The sequence below is a fragment of the Crotalus tigris genome, unplaced genomic scaffold (assembly GCF_016545835.1).
Source record: "Crotalus tigris isolate CLP2741 ecotype Arizona unplaced genomic scaffold, ASM1654583v1 scf7180000018777.2418813, whole genome shotgun sequence".
NCBI classification, from domain to species: domain Eukaryota; kingdom Metazoa; phylum Chordata; class Lepidosauria; order Squamata; family Viperidae; genus Crotalus; species Crotalus tigris.
The window spans coordinates 2,111,933-2,133,263 of record NW_024097195.1 but is presented as its reverse complement, the minus strand read 5'-3'; the positions used below and the strand labels follow the sequence as shown (position 1 = coordinate 2,133,263).

General features: G+C 35.2%; 1 protein-coding gene across 10 annotated transcripts in view; it reads right to left on the bottom strand.

Annotated features, from left to right (window-relative positions):
* KIAA1549L (KIAA1549 like) overlaps positions 1–21,331 on the bottom strand; it is a 166,763-nt gene that overhangs the window by 94,372 nt on the left and 51,060 nt on the right. For 5 of the 10 annotated variants that reach the window (XR_005558245.1, XM_039355961.1, XM_039355962.1 and 2 more), the window contains exons 2-4: positions 4,074–7,751; positions 2,243–2,355; positions 832–1,051 (exon numbers count right to left, since the gene is read on the bottom strand). Coding sequence is in view for 7 of the 10 variants with exons in the window: in XM_039355961.1 (XP_039211895.1) it covers positions 832–1,051; positions 2,243–2,355; positions 4,074–7,751 (4,011 nt within the window). In the remaining 3 variants the exon portion in view is untranslated. Of the gene's footprint in view, positions 1–831; positions 1,052–2,242; positions 2,465–2,951; positions 3,078–4,073; positions 7,752–21,331 lie in introns of those variants that run through there. The other 5 variants (XM_039355965.1, XM_039355966.1, XM_039355967.1 and 2 more) reach the window with 4 other exon arrangements.

The following is a 21,331-nucleotide window of genomic DNA, read 5'->3' as shown; positions in this document are numbered from 1 at the left end:
GCCTCTCCCTGCTTAATGTATGTCCTGCGGTTACAATAGCATTGTATGGGATTGCTGTCGCTATGTGACGTGGTCATGTGATGTCAGACTTTATAACATTTCTTAGCGATAGCAATTCCAGTCTCAATTCTGGTCATTACCTCGGTAATGCTAGTAGTATGAAACACTATGTTTCTATTTCAAGTAAACTGATTCCAATCCAGCTAATTATGATAGCTACAAGCAGTACTGTTGTTTGGATTTTCCCCCCTCCTTCCTCTTTAACTCTTTTGCTTTCTGTGACATGTTTTAGATGGTTAAATGCAGAACAGACACTTTTAATAATGGTGTGTGTTGAGCACTCTGCAAACCTTTTTGAAGAGTGTTAAAAACCTTTTTAAAGAACAGAAAAATAATCTGATACAGTTAAAGGAGTAAAAAAAATCAAATGTTGTAACACATATAAAAGTGTGCTTTGTTGCTTCAGACCTATTAATTTAAAAAATTAAGCAAATTCTATCAGCTAATTCATTGTTACAATTAAATTAGCTAATTTTATCTAATTAAATGCCAGTCTCTTAATTTTCAAGGGGCAGATTGACCCAATTGTTCTCAAATACTATTTGATAGAAGAATAAGCCTTAAACAGGGAAGGAAGGAATCTCCACTACTAATACATTTTGATTACTGGAACACAATCTCTTTGGGGCCAAGTTTAGTTTCCCACTCCAATTGAGAAGAATCCTGGATGTACAAAGAACATTTTACTTCCTGTTCTAACACTGAAATTTGTAACTGTACTAACAGATATAACCCTATTAGCTCTGAGGGTGTACATTAGAGAAAATTTACCTGTTTTCAACTGGAAATGATAAGCTGGCAGTGGGTTCCATGGCAAGGCTAAGACAGCAACAGAATGAAGATTTGGCACGTGCTTCCTAATATCTAAAGTGGCATTAGTAACACCATAAGCAATTAGCATTTCAATAACCACAGTAGGTATGAAAACGAGTCTGTCCTGAGTAACATAGTAACCAATTGTCACATTGTTTGATTGTTCCAAAATTTCTATCTGAAAAATAAAAAAGATAAATATGCATTTCATATTCTTCACAATTAAGAGTTTTGATTCAGATCACTCAGAGAACTGTATGACTCTTCTGTTCAAGGAACTAAAAACATTAATCTCAAAGAAGTGATCAAGACAAAATTGCCCTTTCAATAAAATTATGAATAATTAAAAATGTTTTGTTAGATTAACAGACTCATTGAAGAATGAGCATAGAGTTAAAAGCACTTGGCCCTAGGTGACCTGACGTACTTCAAATGGATTATTCTCTTTGTTGACTAATTTACTAATCATTAGTCCTATATTACTAAACTCTACACCAGTTACAGTGTCGTGGAAAAATGCAAGTTGTTATAGCAAAATACACATGATAAGTTTCTTCGTTCTATGTTATACTATACGCAAATATGAATTAAGAGCTTGCCTTACAAGACACTGGAATATTGGAATGGAATACTAACTATGCATTTTGCAAATCTATACAGACCATTATTCTTTCTAAATAAAGGAAAAACAGCAATAGAAGGGATACTATAGTTGTAGAAACCAAAATATCATGCAAACCAGAGAATAGTTTAATAACAGTAATAGCTCTCTATTGCACCTCCTTAAATATTCTGAAAGTAAATTTTGTATGCTGTTCCCCTTTTTCAGATTGATGAATTGCTTGCCCTACAAGTTAACTGACCTTAACTTAGTAACATAATAATAGAGTTAGAAGGGACGTTGGAGGTCTTCTAGTCCAACCCCCTGTTCAAGCAGGAGACCTTATACCATTTCAGACAAATGACTGTCCAATCTCTTCTTAAAAGCCTCCAGTGATGGAGCAATCACAACTTCTGAAGGCAAGCCATTCCACTGGTTCATTGTTAGCTAAAAAATATATCTAAAATAATAGAAGTCCATTCCACTGGAATGAATTGCACATTCCATTCCGGACACTGCATTTTCAACCAGAGATTGTTCATTGCAAACTGCCCAGATTTTTCAATCTTAATAATAAAAGCTGCTGCCCTGCTCTGCCTAAAATCAAGGAAATATATTCTAAAAGAAACTGATAAATGAAAATAGTTTGTTTTCATATTTGTAATGCACAATAATTCTATCAATTCTATACATTTTCAAAAATATGTTTTAAAAACCTTTAGCTTGTGTTCTTAATCTGATTATAAAACAGACACCAAACTTGCTTACTTGTGCATTGACATTTTGATTGAAAGCTTGACGCAATGCCAGGGTGAGACCTTTAGTGACATTTTGTTTTAAGGAGCCACTCAGCAGCAGTCTTCTTGTATTCAGAAACAATACTAGAATGTAAAGATGCGTATTTATTTAAAAGTATCCTTTGTTCATTTTCTCTATTATTTTTTTCCAAACCATAATGCCTGGCCATATAATTCATAAGCAAACTGAATTCTGCAAGAGAATTTACATTCAGTACTGAAAACCTGAACTCAGATAAAGATTATTATTTACAATCAAAGACCATTAATTGTTAATCTTTTAAACCAACAAAAAGCATAATGTCACCATAATCATAATTAAATAATTAGAAATCCTTATTGATAAACATTTCTTACAGAAATATTTCTGGCCTATAAGAATCTGCAGTTTCTCCTAAAGTTTTCCTAATTTGTTTCTTGATGACAAAGTCTTCTCTCCTTATTTTGGCTTTTTAATAAAACTAGCTTTCATACATGGTCCCAATTTTGTAATTGTTCTGGATCCATGTACATCAAATGCTCTCATGAATAGAATATCTGATTGTGTGACCTCAGAACAATCTCTCCTATCCTGGAGCTCTCCAACTCTCACAAGTACAGGAGCCAGCTTGAGAAAGACTGCCTTGGAGGAAGAAGAGGACAATACAGTGGAATTAAGCAGATCTTGATATTGCCAGCACCTTAGAAAATGCCATTTGTGGAATCCGGAGGTTCAGGAAATCAATGTTCCCTAGCTGGTCCCATCCTTTATCTCCAGGCATAGATTATCCACAGGAACAGAGGTAATAGCATGTTCAAACAGAAGCCTAGAATCAAAGACACAATTTCCCATCTAGAAACACAATGTTCCCAATTCCCAAATCCTGCCCATAATCATGGGAAGGCATGCTTCTCATGCAGTTCAAATTAGGATCTTCCTAATCATCTTATATTTTAGGGAAGTATAAGACTTCTGGCAAGATCAGAACTAAACAGACTAAACTTAAAAGAGGACAGATGAAAACTGCTCCTTGAAAAAGGAGGTCTCAAGCCACCTACACTACAAAAGAGCCAGAAAGATCAAATACTGAATTTATTAACAATAGGATTTATATTTTGTATTTGGCAATTGCTGGAACCTATATTTAACTGCTTCTATAATTCTTGTAATAAACTTACTTATTAAAGACCTGTGTCTTTGAATCCTTATCAATATGATTCCAAATCTAATGTCAGCTAAAAGTAAGTTGATGGTGGGAATGAGGCTGTAGCATCAGCTGTAAAGGTCTTAAGCTTGATGAACAAGCCAGCACATTATCCCATGTATGTTTATAAAATCTTTGCTGAACAGTTCCCTCTCTATCTGATACAATTGGGAAACATGAAGCATCACGTGGAGTGCAAAACTGCTAAAAGAGTTTCCCACTATTTTGAGGTGAGAAAGTAAAGAGCATTGTTAGAAAAAGATCTCCCCAAACTTAGCCCTTCCTATGTGCATAATATGGACTTACCCTACCTGAGGTTCTTGGCCTCCAAATGTGTCCCTTAACCATCAAATGGTGGTCCATCCATGAAATATACCAAGATTCTCTTGGCCTTGAGATTAAGCAGATCTTTCAGCATTAGTGGAAGCACCACTAGTTTTAGAACTGTGCTACAAGAACTTTGAGCTGCACTGTGTAAAAAAAGATTTTAAAAATACCGTCTATGCACCTAGTTAGTCTTTTCACTTTACTATGCTAATTAAAAAGCCCCTGAAATTAATTATTACACTTTCATAATCAAAAACAATATCTAACATCCAAATGTACACATATTCATACCTGTCTTAACCAGCAGGTTTCTGGACAGCTGGCATTCCAGAGGGAGAACTGTTGTCACATTAACAAAAGCTGCAGTTGACACTGATGCAGTAGCAGCAACAGCGGCATTTTCAGCAGATGTAGGGAGAAGTCTAGCTGTCTTCGCTGATGCTGTAATAGATGTCAAAGCTGCTGTCATTGTTAATGGGTATGCAGTTGATGTTTTAGTGATGTCTGGGCTTGTGGATTTCTTGGTGTCAAATAAAGTTTCAGTTTGTCTTGGTGCATGTGTTGTGGGCACTGAAACTCTATTATATTTCTGAATTGGGGATGAACTAGTGATATATTCAGGTAATACAGAATCATCCCTTGATACAACTGGAATATTTGCATGTACTACTATTGGGCTTAAAGTTGGTGCCATTTTTGTGACAGTGTTATTTTTTGCTAATGTTGATTTTAACGTGCTTAATGCCATCACAGATGGTGAATTGTCAGTGCTCAGTGAGAACAAGGATGAAGTCAGCATTGGTGATGTTGGAGCTGATTTTCCTGTAACTGGTGTTGCTTCTGAAGTTGTTAGAGATGATAATACACCAGGAGACACAGACGGTAACACTGTAATGACAGAATGAGTAAAGTTGGTTGTTGGCAACAAAGAAGTTAGCTGCGTTTGTGATGCATGGATAGAAGTTATGATAGCTGCAAAAGTGGTATGTGTTTGCAATGGAGTGATTGTAGTGATCTCATTAGGTATTTTAACTGTACCTTGGGTATTATTTTTATTATTCGTGTGCAACATTCTAGTAGTTAATGCTGTAGACGGTTTGCTCAATTGATTATGTGTTTCTGAGTTAAAGTTGTTTGCAAAGTCTGTTGTTTTTCTTACGATTAAATATTCTTCAGTGACATTTAACGTTGGCACTGAACTTACAACTGATTTAGGAGGAGCTTTTTTATTACTAATTGTACTATTTTTATTATTTACTAGAACAGTTAATTTAGCAATGAACTGAGAAGCCAATGAAAATGGAAGTGAAGTATAAAACATGTTTGTGGAGGCAAACAGCTTTTCAGAGTTAGTTGTCTGAGGTTTGGGTGTCTGGTGCAATTTGTCAGTAGAAACAAACAGCCGTGAATGAAAATGTGTTGACAAAGTTGTAGAAAATGTATCCAGATTAGATGTTTGAGTGTTAGTAGCTGTGAAATCTTTAGATATAGAATACGGCTGCTTTTGATAATCTGAAGTGAAATTAGTATTCCCAACTGTGAAATTTTCCAGAAAACTTTGAGATGTATATATGTTTCGTTCTGATTGTAATAATGGCATTTCTGTGATCTGTGACAAGGTACTTTGGTTTTGAAAAAAGGGTGAATATGATGTTTCTATGGAAGATAACGATATGTTAAATTCTGAGAAACCCTTAGACTTCATTTTAGTGAAAGGTAAAATTGAAACTTGTCGAGCAGATGTTGCAGTTATATTAATGGATGCTACTGAAGGTTTGTTCTTTACATAACTTGTTGATTGTTTTAAGACAGGAATCTTTGAATACGCTCTTTCTAAAGTTGTGTGGCTTGCAATATCTTTTGTAGTTAGAAATATCTGGGCTGCCTTCTTTGCATCAGTAGTGGACTGCCAATCTCTACTGTCCCAGTGAGGAACTAAAGCTTTATTTAACGTATCTAAGTTGCTTTCTGAAGTGGCATTAGTAAGGCCCATGGAAACTGTTGCTGGGGTTCTCAAATGTTCGTCTGATGAAGTAACTGAGACCAAATCATATCTGTCTGAAGTTATCATAGCAGTTTTGTAAGCTGTGTCAGCCATAGGTGAATGTTCATCAGCAGAATTATTTAAAAAAGGTTGTGATAAATGTTTTGAATGTGAGCCTAAAGTTGTGAATACTATTGAATTTTTCTCTTGTTTTGTTAAACTAAGATTTGGGTTTTGTTTTTTAGATTCTATTGGCTTTCGCTTCATAGAATCATTAAGTGGAGGCATAGATGTGGCAATAGAGTGAGATTTCAAAAGGTGTCTAAACGAAGTCGGCAAAGAAACTGGAAAAGTGGTAAAGGTTGTTCTTTCTTGTGAAAAAATATTCTGAAGCATTTTTTGTGAAGGTGTTTGTTTGCTGGCAGAAATTGTTACAGCAAATCGTATGGACGGTATCTCCAAAAACCAGTAGGGAGGGATATTATTTATACCAAGAACTGGGAACACTGTAGAATCCTTTGTGAAAGACTGCTGTTGCAATAATTTCTTCACAGAAAAATTAGGAGACCATGTAGTAGCTTCATAATTTCTATCAGGAGTATCTTTTTTAAAAACCCAGGTTGATTTTGTGACATGAGAATTTGTTAAGTTAGTCTCTAAAACAATGTTAGGATTTGATGTTGAAACAGTAGAATGAGAGGCTATGTAAGATGGCCAATTTGTCGTCATAATTAAGGAAGAAACCTCATGTGTTGAATAGGAGGCAGGAACAGTTGCCCATGTTATTTGCTCTATTGCATTATCTTTTTTTATTGCTTCTGAAATAACTAAAGTTGGCACTGTTGAGGAAGATATATTAGTTAAATGAGAAAGTCTTTGACTTTCAGTAGATGTTAACGCTCTCTCTTCTGTAGATTTTGACATTATCATAGAGGACACAGCAGTAATGGTTTCCAATAATGAAGACAGAGCACCTGAGGTATGAGTAACTGATGCAGAAATCCATGGGATTGTTTTCCTGCTTTTAAGAACTGGGTATGATGTGGTTACAAACATGCTTCTTTTTTTCAGAGATGTTGTGATGTCCATTGGTTTACTTGTGAGTGGTGGGGTAGAAGATGCTTTATTGTTTCTAAAACTCAGTGCAGATCTCTGATTAGGTAGTACATCAAAATCCTGACCGGGTATTAATACACGGAAAGCAAATGAATGCCATTTCCTATCCCTTGGATATATATATATATTGGCTGTTTCTATGAGATGCTTATTAATTAATTCAAAATTGTAACTAGAGGAGATAGCAACCAAAGATTCATTGCCAACCATTCTAGGTAACACATACTTTGTTGTGCTTAGTGAATTATCTGATTTTTTATTCAAGTTAGGTTTAGCTGTGTTCGTGCTGAGTAAATGTTTTACATTTATGGACGAGGGCATTTTGGTAGATGACACAGATGACTTGGAAACAACAATGACATGAGGTGTATCCTTTATCAAAGACAAAGGGGATGATAATGGAAAGTTTGGAAGTATGTCAGGTCTTGATGTGATTTCACTTGAAATGGAAGATGTTGTACATGGAATTATCTGAGATGACAAAATAGAAGCTGGATGTGTCACTGATGATGATGTAGACAATGTGGGGAGCACACTAATTTGAGGCAAACCTGATACAATAGTCATTTCATCAGCTTCCTGAGACTTCGTTGGTGATTCAGTTGAAGGTTCCTGCGATGCACTGTTGCCACTGCCTTGATAGAGAGTTGGTAAAAACCTAGTTTGGTCCATAGTTCTGGTCCGAGTCCCTGCTAATGTACTTTTTATTATCTGAAGCAAATTAGCATTCTCCAAGGCTTGCCTCATTGAAATGTCACCCACTGAGGAAGACTCAAGTTCTTTAGAAGGCCATGTTGGTGACAATACAGCTCTCCAGTTGGTAAAAGGTTCTGAAGAGGGAGCAACATGTATCCGTTGTTCCTCAGCACCTGAAAGATAATACATTTGTAATGAAAACCTACCAAACAGAACACATGCACCTGGAAACAAGAGGCTCAAAGTATATCTGCAGAAAGATTCTCCTCACAGAGTAGAGAATACTCATGAGATAAATAATAACAATAAAGTTTCACTGACACTGGTAAATGTACAAAAAATAATAAAATATATGATAGCGAGGATAAATTACAGGTGAATATAAGTTCAGTTAACATGCCTAAAAGGCCTATGACTGCCAACCCTGTTATCAGTTACATAAACTACAAAGACTTGACCAAGCTGCACGATAAAATTCCCAATGTTGTTATCAGCTACAATATGCCAACATATTAAGAAAGCTGGAGTCAGAAGCCAAACAAATGAAAGAAACGCTGACAAGTATGTATTGGTGACTTGGAAATCAATGCTGCATATGAATATTGTCAGCCTTGGCTAGGTTCCTTCACAGAGCAGCTGTAGGTGTTATCTTACCAGCAGTAATTATGTATATAATTACATGCAGGAAAAGAAAGCAAGAAAATATAGGAAACAAAGTGAGAGAAAGGACAATAAAGGTTAAAATGTCCCAATAATTCTCTGTATATGTAGATATAAATGTAAGGGCACATACATATATACATACTCAAACATGAACACAAAATTGCAAAACTAAGCAGTCATTTTCAATTACAAAAAGTAATTATACTTTACTGTATATAAGAAATGGCTACACAAAATTATATTCATACTTGCAGAAATCCATTTTAATATAAAAATCATCAAATATAATTATAATATAGTTGATATGCTATTAATTCAGAATTTCAGAAATATTTAAAAACTGTAAAATATATCTGAATATATATTTGTATGTAGCGTTGATTTTCTATTAAATATCATCCAGTACAACTACCATCTTATCTCAGGGAATTATTTTACATCATCAAAGCTGTATACTACATATACCATAGTATTTCATGGAAAATAAAAGGGGATATAGCAGAAAAGCGCCATAGCCCAATTACAAAACACTGAAACAGTCCAGGAAAGTTTTTTTAAAAATTGAAATACAGAAATAAGGGGGGGGGGGAATACAGAATAGAAAATAATACAAAATGTTGCCAATATAATCAAAACTTTGCATGGAAAGTAGACATTTCAATAGATAACTGAGTTAATATAAACCATCTTTCTTGTTCAACAGATAGTTCAAAAGAAAGCTAACTAGATTGGCAAAGATAATGGAACTTACAGAGATACTAAATTAATTTCTTTGCTTAGATAAAAAATATCTATATTTATGATTAACCAAAAACCTCTTATAGGTTTTTTGTATAAAATGGGGAAAATGTACTTGCGATTTTTTAGTTTCGATGATTAGAGAAAAAAGCTGGATAACAGAAAAGAGTGAACTTTCTTTTATAATCATAGAATAAGAAATAACTTTGCTGCAAAGGAAATTGGGAGCGTCTTCTTTCATTTTTCTTTTCTCTCATTTCTGCTTCTTCTTTTTATTTGTTTGCGTTAGTTTTTATGTTGTTTGTAAAACTTTCAATAAAAGTTTATAAAAAACAAAACAAAGCCAGATAGTTAACTAGGAAGTAATAATGAGATGCAGCATGGATACCATCATTCCCTCATATAATCAAGAACCACAACCCAAATTAAATTCCTACAGTGCAGTCATGGCTTTAATTATTCTATATTAACCAACAGACACTGACCAGTTAGATAATGCATAAGAAGACATTCTCAAAAAACTACAAATGGAAAACATGAAAATAACATTGGAGTAAGAAGATAGCAATTGCCTTTCTAATGCTATAATTGTTATCTGGGAATGGAACTGAATTCCCCCAAACTCTACTATCACAAACAATTATTATGCCAAGATAGTTACAGGAAAAGTTATTCTATGCTGGCATTTCAGTTTTGAGATATTTCTCACAACAATTTTTCAGGAATGATTTCTGACGTCTTTTTCCGTTTAATCAAAAAACACTATTTTGGTGTCTCAGACTGCTCTACTTTTGCCTTCATATTCATGGGGTGGAAATTTTGAGGGTGGGAACTCTCAAACAAAAGCTCTTTGGAGAGTATTCAGTCTAATATGTGGGGGGGGGGGAATGGCCTTTGCTGCAGTGGCCTCATTACACTGGAATTTATTATAAACTAACATTCATTCTAAGACCAAACAGCAAGCAAAAACCATAGAAGAAAGGCTTATTTTCCTTTCTTATGGATTATTTCTTAAGGGATTATTGATGACTTTGATTTTAGGACTTTTTTTTAGGTAGACTGTTTACTTTATCAACATCAATAACATTTATTTATTTTGTATTTACTGTTGGTATTGGGAGTTACCAATCCTATCAAATAATAATTGGAGGATTCCTCCCTTCACAAAAGCAATCCCAAAACTATTTTAAATAAATACATTTATTATTTATATCTTTTTTGTGAGTTTTATTGTTTGCTAATCCATAAGCCAGGCTAAAGTCAGCAGCTACACATAAAAAGAAGGTTGAATTAATTGTTTCAGGTATTTTCATAAACCAAAAGTTAAACACAAACACTTAGTTAAACACTAACAATAGTGACAAAAAAGAGAGAAAGGAGCCAATGACCTGCTGATTGCTGTTTGATATTAACAAATTAAATTTTTATAACATCAATTGTCCTTGTTAACAGAAAGGAGAAGTGAAATAGAGGTAAAAATAAATTATGCAAAAGAAAAATAATTGCAAATAAACCAGCAAAATGATTGGCATATAAATTGAGAAAAGAAGAATAGAAAAAAATAATATTAAAAATGCAAGATGGGAATACCATAATAGTTATAATTTAAAGATGCAAAAATATTTCCTCAACATTAATCTAAATTATACAAATGAGAAAACATTTTCCTGGCAAAGACTGATGAATATTTGAAGAAACAAAATTCACCAAAGATCACAAAAAAAAAAAAACAGAAACAATTAATGAATAACAAGAGAAGTTTGTAAAAAAGAACAAAATAGGGTAAGTGCCTGGACCAGATGGTCTTACTATAATCCTTTTGAAGATGAACTACTACAATTTCTACAACACATGATGACTCTATTTTACAGATTGGAAAGATACTGGACAGTTGGATAGAGGCCAATATTGTATTAATATCTAAAGCAGGGGTATCAAACTCACACAGTCACGTGACGTGTTGCAATGTATTGCAACTTTTTTGCCATTGCCAGCAATGGGGTGGGCGCGGTTTCGCTATGATGCATCCCGCCCACGGCCGGGCAGTTTAACACCCTTGATCTAAAGAAATTCAAAAAAAAAAAATACCACCCAATATCATTACTGAATAATAATTATAAATTATTTACAATGATTTTAGCTAAGAAAATGAGGAAAATTTTACAAGACTATTCATGAAAAACTGTGAGTTTTTATGCAAAAGACAGCTGAAGGACAATATTAGAAATTTATTGGATATTTTGGGATACTTGGAGCAACATAATGAAAAGCAAGCAGCACTGACTTTTCTTGATGCAGAAAAGGCCTTTAACAATTAAACAGGACTTTCTTGTTTAAATTTTTGAAAGATATGGACTTTTGAGAATTTTATCAATGTGTAAAATTCACCAAAGGTTCCAATAATTGTGAATGGTGAATAAACAAAACCTTATACCGAATGACGCTAAACAAAGATGCCCCTTATCACCATTGCTATTTATTTTAGTTTTGGAAGTATTCAATAGAGATATAAGAAGAGATGAGAGAATTTCTGGAGTGAAAATTAAAAGAGGAACTTATAAATTAAAAGAGTTTGCTGATAAATCTTGGAAGATCCCTTAAAAGGAATGGAAATATTTAACGGAAAACTGAAGGATCTAGGCATATTAGCTGGCTTTAATAAATAAAATAAGAAGCTGTTAACATAAATATGAATATCAATCCAGAAAAATTTTCCATATGCAGATAAGGCAGAGTAGATTCCTGCCAGCACTGCGAAGGAGGGAATGTTTACACTTTAGTACTCTGATTATATCTCAGCAATCAAAAGTAATGTGGGAAGTTGTTGGAACAACTTCAAAACCCAAACAGGAAAATGGATAAAAGTTATCCAGAGATATAAAGAACACTCCATTTTGATTTCTCTACTTACAATTACTCTATCACAAAACATTGACACAATCCAGCTAAAGTTGTTGCTGTTGTTAGTTGCAAAGTCATATCCGACCCATCGCTACCCCATGGACAACATTCCTCCAGGCCTTCCTGTCCTCTACCATCTTCTGGAGTCCATTTAAGTTCACACCTACTGCTTCAGTGACTCCATCCAGCCACCTCATTCTCTGTCGTCCCCTTCTTCTCTTGCCCTCAATATTCCCAGCATTAGGCTCTTCTCCAGTGAGTCCTTCCCAGCTAAAGTAAAACTCTTTAAAGTTAGAATCCTTAAATTACAAAATCAACTCCTTTACTTTTCTCCCTAAAACATAAATATGCTGGATCATGCCCTTCACATGCAAGAAATATATAGATTAATAACTGGAATTATAGTTTTATTTTCTATGACGGCATCTCATGCATCTGGAAATCTACTGTCTCTGCCTAAGCAACTCTGTCAGTGAAGGCAAGGGACTCATTTAACAAAGCTGGCAGGGAAGACAAGATAACAGATTAATAATTAGAAGGCCATCAACCTTTCATAACAAAGGGAAATACCAGAGCATTTCAAGTTGCCAGTACATTAATCCTCTGTTTCCAATGCTATTAAAGTTATTTATATGACAGCAATTGGGGGAGGGAATGGAACTGTATAATTAACTGCTTTTGGAAATGAAACTTCCCCAAATTCTACTGTATAAGCTTCAATTCCCAGAGTTGTCAGTCTGCTTGGCCTAATTTCAACATATCTGAAGATAAGGGACTTAAGAAAAGATAGCAGACAAAAAGGGAATAGAGTAAAAGCTAGACAAAATGTGATCAACTCCTCTGTGGATATGCTAACTAGTTTTTACATTTCCCAGAATGGAAAAGTCAACTAACTTTCACTTTAATTGATATTTGATTCACCTACAATTTAAATTAATTCAATACATTTAAAAAATGAAATCCATTTCAAAATACAAAGAAAAAAGCAATGGCTCTCCTTTTCTGAAATAGTTATTTGGTTCAAAGCTTCACAGTGTCCCACCTTTATATGCATGAGAATGCCAACAAAGAAAGAACTGAAGAATTAGAAGCAGCTCAGATATACTACAGAGGGGAAAGGCTACCTTTGAAGCTGTAATTTTGCTATCATTGGCAGAATGTGCTAACCTCTAAAAATAAAGGATGATATATCCAGTCACTCATGTAACTCAAGATTACATGTAAAGGGATGGACAGTTGCCCTGCTGAAAATACATTTACCAGTCCAATCCAAATCAATACATTCATGAGGTACTGAAAAAGTCCTATATGCACAACTTCTGCTCCTCAGACCTCTTCAGCTTCTACCTTACCTACTCTGACTCTTCTTTATCCACAGATCATTTTTTAACTGAATTCAAATGCTGGAAGAAAGGAATGCCCTGTTCTCATATTCAACTGGACTAAATACTGTACAAGCTGCTTCCTTCTCTCCGTCCTCATCTCACACCCTTTTAAGCACATTGCTACCAATCATCCCAAGGAGTAATACTTCCCTTCTCCACTAGCAATGGCAATAGCAAAAGCACTCAGACTTATATACGGCTCCCCAGTGCTTTACAGCAATTTCTGAGTGGTTTACAATGTCAGCATATTGTCCCAACAATCTGGGTCCTCATTTTACTGACCTCAGAAGGTTGGAAGCCTGAGTCAATCTTGAGCCAGTCAGGATTGACCTCCTGGCTGTGGGCAGAGTTAACCTGCAATTCTGCATTGTAATCGCTGTGCCACCAAGGCTCCTCCTATCCCTAACAAGGTATCTGACACAGCCACACCTGTTTCCTAATTTTGTGGATTCTAGATGTACTGTTGTTATGGCGTAAGCCCCTCCCTTTCTTGCTCATAAAGTAGCAAGCAGCCTGTATCTAATGGTAAGTGCAGACAACATACGGCTTTGGGTTGCTTTGTCTTTTGCGTAGGCAACATCTTAATTATGTATGATCAAAGTGGAATTGTTCTCCTTAAGATGATAAAGACATTGAATTTGAGCTTATAGCAGAACTTAAGAGCTCCGGTCAGCACTGCTGATGTCCTTTCCCAAAGGCATCATTAGTAGGCTGCTTCTCTAATTCTTGCTGGCAAGAATCTTCAAATATAAGCACTGATTTTATTTTAGACTTTATAGTCTAAATCATTATTCAGAAATATGTCAACTGCCCATCAGAAAAATCATGGGTGTAACTGATTTAGATACAGTATGTAAGATATCAATTGTTATTTTAATGTTTTAAAATATAATAGATAGGTCTTCAACTGTCCAGTCTGATCGATTTTCAGAGCACTTAATAGGGGGAAAAAACTAGAATTCTCGTTCTTTTGGCTAGTTCATTTCAAGATATTCTCTATCACAGTACTTTAAAATTTCCTTGAGAATGTCTTAATAAATGTCTATCAAAATACAGAGGGATGCAACATGAAGAATATTTTAGTAAATTGGCTTTGTAACTTATAAATAATGAGATCATCCAAACTCCTTTTAAAAATCATTGTGCTTCATCCTCAATTTCACCAAGGTCTTGGCCCTGAAAATAAATGCCATACAGGTTTATGCTTCTATTCCGTTTATTATAGATCTTGCATGATACTAGTGCATTTTCCGAAAGAGCATTCAATAAAGACCAACATAATAACACTAAATTAAACAGACATTAACAAAAAGGCTAAAAAAGAAAAAGTGAAATTAATAGAAAAATGACTTTTTATTGTCAGACCCATTGTTGTAAATAACGAATGCTGTTTATAGCCATATTATCTAAATAGGTCTAAGCTTGGAAATATGCATTCATTACAACCTAAAAACTTTCCTAACCAGTTTGCATATATAACTCCTATTCCTCCGATATCACCAGCTTCAGCTCTAGACTACTCTGTATTTCTATTGTCTATCTATTTTTCAAAAAATCTGGATAGTATTTATATTATGGGTACTCTTTTGTTAGCTTATTTTTTATGATAACACAGAGGATTTCAACAATGCAACTGGGCACTAGGAAAAACATATAATTGAAATTGCTAAATCAAAAGGAATATATTTTGAAATAAATCATATAGCCTTGATTCAAATGCTGAAAGAATGGAAATGGCACTTATTGATCTACTTATTTCTTTTTTCCACAACACCTCTTACAGCTTCAAAACTCTTTGCCCAAAATTGAAGACTTTCCACAACTGTGGGAAGGTTTTTTTTTTTTTAAAAAAAAAAGCTTATCTGTCTTTTCATGAGTAATATTTTAAAAAACCCCACACCTTTCATAAGTTTGTACATTCATTTTGGAACCTAATATTCCCATAATCAGCTCAATATAATTTAAGGAGCATTCAGATTCAGATGATTAGAATGCTATCTATATGTGGGGGAACCTATAACAGCCCCTTTATACCACCTTGCCAGAGTATATGATTTTTTTCTCCAATTTCAGACGGGGATTTTTTTTTTCACTAAAAAATCCATTTTATGTGAATTTCATAATTTGCTAGGGATCATATATTAATATAGAAACAGATTATTTTTATATCATGCACTTTGTTAATGAATGCCCATTAAAGGCACTTTGCATTGAGCTTCAACAAAAATAAGTGTCTTTTAGGAATCAGAGACTAAATTGAGAGTGCTTAAGCCAGAGGTCTTCAAACTTGGCCCTTTTATGACTTGTGGACTTCAACTCCCAGTTGAAGTCCACAAGTCATAAAAGGGCCAAGTTTGAAGACCCCTGGCTTAGGCCAATAGAGCTACAAGAAGTTTGTCCTCTTAGAAGTAATTTTACAGTTTCTTCTACTCCAGGCAACAAAAAAGCAGGAGACTTCACAGTCACAGCAAGTATTTTTACAGCTCCTCCATGGATATCTATTCCAAAGTTTGATCCTCGTGCATTAACTATTTTCATTCTATTCTCTAAGACTTCCTACTTTAGGTCAGTTAGCAGTATCGGTACTTACTGGGAACTATCCATGGTCCTGATTTATAAAAGCTGCAGTGGCAAAGCAGGGTTTGTCTAATTTGCAATACTTTATTTATGTTGATTTGATCTGTTTCAGCAATAGTGCAAGTCCAGAAAACCCCTAAGTCACAAACCTATTCCTTCAAGGGAAAGTAGCGCCCCACCAAGATTACCTATTACAACAATTGCTAGCTTGCCTAGATATCCATTGACAACAATATATGTAGATTAGGATTCACTAAAAATAATAGTTTTCCTCAATCTGCACAGCACATTGCCTTACTTAGAACATTACTATTTATTAGTAATAGTTACTAATTAATAGCAATAACACAAGTATTACTTTTAAGATGACAAACTTCCTGTGGCTCTATTAGCCTAAGCACTCTCAATTTAGCCTCTGATTCCTAAAAGACACTTACTTTTGTTGAAGCTCAATGCAAAGTGCCTTTAATGGGCATTCATTAAAAAAGTGCATGATATAAAAATAATCTAAGAAGTTTCTATATTAATATATAATCCCTAGCAAATTATGAAATTCACATAAAATGGATTTTTTTGTGAAAAAATTCTGAAGAAAGGATCATCTACTAAGACTTTTCATCAGCCAAAATTCTTCCCCTGTGAGAGATGCTTTATCCAAATAGAAGAATCTTACCTAACAGAGGTGAAAGTAGCTGTGAAAACATACATATATGCAACTAAGACACTGTGGTGCCCACATCTGATGAATTCTCAGGTGAGGAATAGGAGAGGAAGCATTGGAAGAAGTCTCAGGAGATTCAGCTGAAACATAGCTCACAAGCTGAGGCTAAGCCAAACAATGCTGCCAAATGAGCTGAAGAAGCTTCTTGGATGAGAAGCAAAATGTCTTCAAAGAAAAAACAAAAAAGTCCAGTTGCCTCGTGAAAAAGCATCTTTGGGAATGCTGTCAAAGATAAAGGTATTAAGATCAGCCCTTCTTCCCCAAAGTTTAGGAAATACTTAGAGTGCAAGAGATAAAGTGCAGTAAAAACTGGGACAGATCTGCTGGGTTTTAGGAAATTAACAATTCCTAGAATCAGACAAAAAAAATCCCTATTGCAGTATTTAAGCTTGTGTCAGAAAGTCTTGTGTTATCAGCAACTACGGGCTAATGATAAGCTGCTTGACTTGTTAGTCATGGCTATGACTCTCTGTACTTCAACACAGTTTTTGCAACTCTGGATTCTCTTTCAGATTTCTTTATGGCAACACCTTGAATCTGAAGAATTAGATACATTAGATTCTGGTTAATGGCCCTGTTTTCATTGTGCACTTGCTCTCTCTCTCTCTCTCCTTTGCCATATGTCTTCCTTTGCAGTTTACAGTCATGAACATAAGCCAGATCATGCACAAACTGCCTGAAATCTACATACTGTATGCTAGCATCTTCCACTGCTGCAGCAGCTGTTTAATAAATGATTCAGTAATAAACTTCACTGGCTTCTTAATAGTTTTTTAACCACACCTGTCCACAGTGGAGGCGGCTGAAAAATTAAAAACTCTCCAGACTGTGGGCTAAGTAAAAGAACCACACAAAAGTAAAAAAAAAAAAAACGGAATATTCTCTGAGATCCATTTTTCCTAGCTAAAAAGTGCAGAGAAAATATTCCAGACAAAATTGTCACAATTCTGATATTTAAAAAACACAGTGAGAGACATAAAGAAGTGAATTAAAGTGTGGATTATGTAAAGGAAAAGATCATCTAAAAGAAGAGAATACAATATATGTAGTTCAGGGTTGAACTGTGGAATCCTTAGTGCTGTCTTGCAGACATTTCATTTGCTTGCAGACATTTCATTACCCAGACAGGTTACATCACCAGTGCAAATGTCTTCAGTTTGCCCTGCCAATTTTGGTAAATTCCTTGGCAGTTCCTAGATTAGGGCATTATTTTATGCTTGATTGTTGGTCTGGTGTTAACATGTGCTTATCTGGATGTTGGCTGCATGTAATGTATCCTAGTTTTTCTTTTTCTTCCTATCTTTTTTATTGTCTCTTTTGAATGGTATGTTAATGCACTTTATCTCTATGTCTATTGATTTGTGTGAATGCTTTCCAGGAATGCCCTATCATTTCGAGATAAGAAGGAAACAAAAAGACTAAACACCAGAACACAACCTCTCCGGGAAGTATTTCTCAGAAAAGATCGTGTTAAGTATAGCTTATATCAACGTCATTCAATACGTGTCTCCTTGCAAAAAAAACATCCTTGCTTTTATTACATCCAATTCATGTGCAACTTGTACTCTTTATTTTTATCATCACTCTGTTTTGGGGAATTTGTTCAGTATATGTTTACAATATGCAGTGGTCTATTAAATGTGCAATAGCAGTATGTTAAAAAATGATGTACATACCATAATTTAAAAAAAACATTTTACTGCTAAAAAAGCTAATCATCATCTGGGCCTTCAACAAGTCATCAAGTGGAGAGTCTTGTAAAAAAATGCAATATCTATGAGTAAAGCGAAGCATATATATGCAGGTCTTGGCGTATTCGGGTCTTTTCCCATGTAAGATTGAGAGTATCTTGGCGACGTTTCGATGAGGTCCCACTCGTCATCTTCAGGCTGGGGTCTTCGGCTTCGTGCTTGTGCGAGCAAAGTGTAATCGGAGCTGCCGTCTCTCTATAAATATTGGTGGGGGTGTGTGGAATGCTGGCTTAGTTGCTGTAGGTGGGTTGGTTGGCTGTGTTGGAGTTATTGTTTGCAGATTGGTCAGCTGTTTCGTAACATCCTTAGTTGAGGTGCTGGCTGTGTGCCCATTAGTCTTTTGTGTTGTAACGACCTGGGTAATGGGCTGTGTGGTGATATCCTGAGTTCTGTGTTGCAACACCTGGGTGGTATATATAAAACTTATAATTGACTCAGGGTTTTTTTCTGTGAAACAAAACTACCTTATTTTTCATAAATTATTTTCAAAGCTACTCTTGTGACTGCATCATATAATCATTTGGTTTGTCAATCAACAATACAGACTATTTGCAAGTTAGGTAGCATGAATGTATTATAAATACATTCATGCTACCTAACTTCATCACATTCTTGGTTTAATCCTTGTTCAATCACACAGTTCAGTGCTCCGTTTATTTTCAAACATACTTTATTTCCATTACATATCATTCTTATAACTGTCTTTTAAGTTACAGGAAAGCAGATTGCACTGCATATTAATTCCAGTTCCATATTAAACTGGATATTAAAATTGCATATCAAAAGAAATGCGACTCAGAGAAGTATAAGGTCACTGATATGTGGGTATCTTTAAGGACAGGCTAGAAAGTCATCTATTGGAGTGTTTTAATTTGGATTTTTTTGCACCAAGCAGAAGACTGTCCTCTTTCAATAAAAAATGGAGCCTACATTATTTAAGTATGAAGTTTTCTCACTCTCATGCACACAGAATCTACATGTCTGCATAAACAATCTATATTGCTGAGGCTCAGAGCTGGAAGGGACCAAGCCCAGAATGGTTTGGCTTAGGGTGGGCAGTCATTTAACAACCCATGATTCTTGACTAACAACTACAATGGGGAATGCTAGGATTGCCATCCTAGGTCACTGCACTTCCATGACATTTCACTTTCTGATCACACTGACTTACAGTGTCAACTCTAGTCCCAATTGTAGTTTATAGGTTGAGAATTACCTGTAAACTTCTTAAAATGTGAATTACATACCTCATAGTTGTTGACAATGCCCTGTTCCCCACTACAATAAGTAATCATAAAATACATTTATTCTACCAAAACTGACACTTGTTTTGTCATGATTTCTAAGAAATGGCAGGTTGATTAATAATAGTTAAATAAAGCTTATTGTAAGAAATGTAAAAGGTGAGAAGCAAATATCATTTAACAAAGGTTAAGGAGACAGTGCATTTATAAAACACATGTTACTACTATATGTGAATAATGAGAAAAATGACAGTTTTCAAGAGAATATTATTTAAAAAAATGTTCCCTGCTGTGCATTCTAGTAGCACCTCTGTGATATGCTGATAAGCATGAAAATGGAACTTCTAAAAAGCAAAGAACCTGACAATCTCATTAGTAGAGATCAAGGCTCTCTGGAGAAAACATAAGCAAGCCATGCTTATCCAATACAATCTATGTTTCCTTATTTCCCTCAGCTTAACCTTACTGTATTACAATCCATTTTTCAAAAATATCTTAAGAGCAATTCAGATCAAGCACTTTTCAAATCAGAATAGAGCTGGAAGGGACCTTGGAGGTCTTCTAGTCCTGCCCCCTGCTCAAGCAGGAGATCCCATACCATTTCAGACAAGTGACTGTCCAGTCTCTTCTTAAAAACCTCCAGTGATGAAGTACCCATAACGGCTGAAGACAAGTTGTTCCACTGGTTAATTCCAGGTTGCTTCTCTCCTTCATTAGTCTCCATCCATTGCTTCTTGTCTTGCCTCTCATGCTTTGGAAAATAAATTGACCACCTCCTCTTTGTGGCAGCCTCTCAAATACTGGAATACTGCTATCATGTCCCCTCTAGTCCTTCTTTTCTCTAGACTAGCCAAACCCAAATCCTGCAACCTTTGTACTTTTTCCAAAATCTCAACATCTTTATTGTGGTGACCAAAACTGGATGCAGTATTCCAGATATTGTCTTATTAAGCTAAGGCTTTATAAAGTGGTACTAATATTTCATGTGATTTTGATGCTATGCCTCTATTTATACAACCAAGGATTGTATTAGCTTTTTTGGCTGCTGCCCCACACTGCTGACTCATGTTTAAATAATCGTCCACTAGGACTCGAAGGTACCTCTCACAGTTACTGTTTTTAAGCCAGGTTTTTACTAATCTATACTTGTACCTTTGCTTTTTCCTACCCAGGTGTAAAGCTTTTCTCCACATTAAATTTCGTTGGATAGAGCCCATTGTTCAAATCTATCAAGATCTTTTTGGATCCTGAGCTGTCTTCTGGGGTGTTGGCTATTCCTGCCAGCACAGTGTCATCTGCAAATTTGATGAGCTCCCTTTCTACCTCTTCATCTAAGTCATTTATGAAGATATTGAAGAATACTCGGCCTAAGACAGAACCTTGTGGTAGCCCACTGCTTATTTCCCTCCATGAAGATTTTGTACCATTAAGGACTACTCATTGAGTACAGTTTGTCAGCCAGTTACAAATCCATCTGGTGGTGATGCTGTCTATACCACATTTTTCTAGCTTACCAAGAAGGAGGTTGTGGTCTACTTTGTAAAATGCCTTGCTGAAGTCTAAATATACCAAGTCCACAGCATTACTGTACATCTACTTCTATGAGGCATAGAAGTGCATCTCTAATCTTTCATTTTAAGGCCCCAGAATATATTCAGCAACATGTGCCTAAAAACAAGCTCTGAGCCAACAAAAAGATTGAGTGGTTTCTACTAATAGGAGTAAACTGAATTATTTGCCTGACTCTTCATTCTGTATTAATACATAGACTGT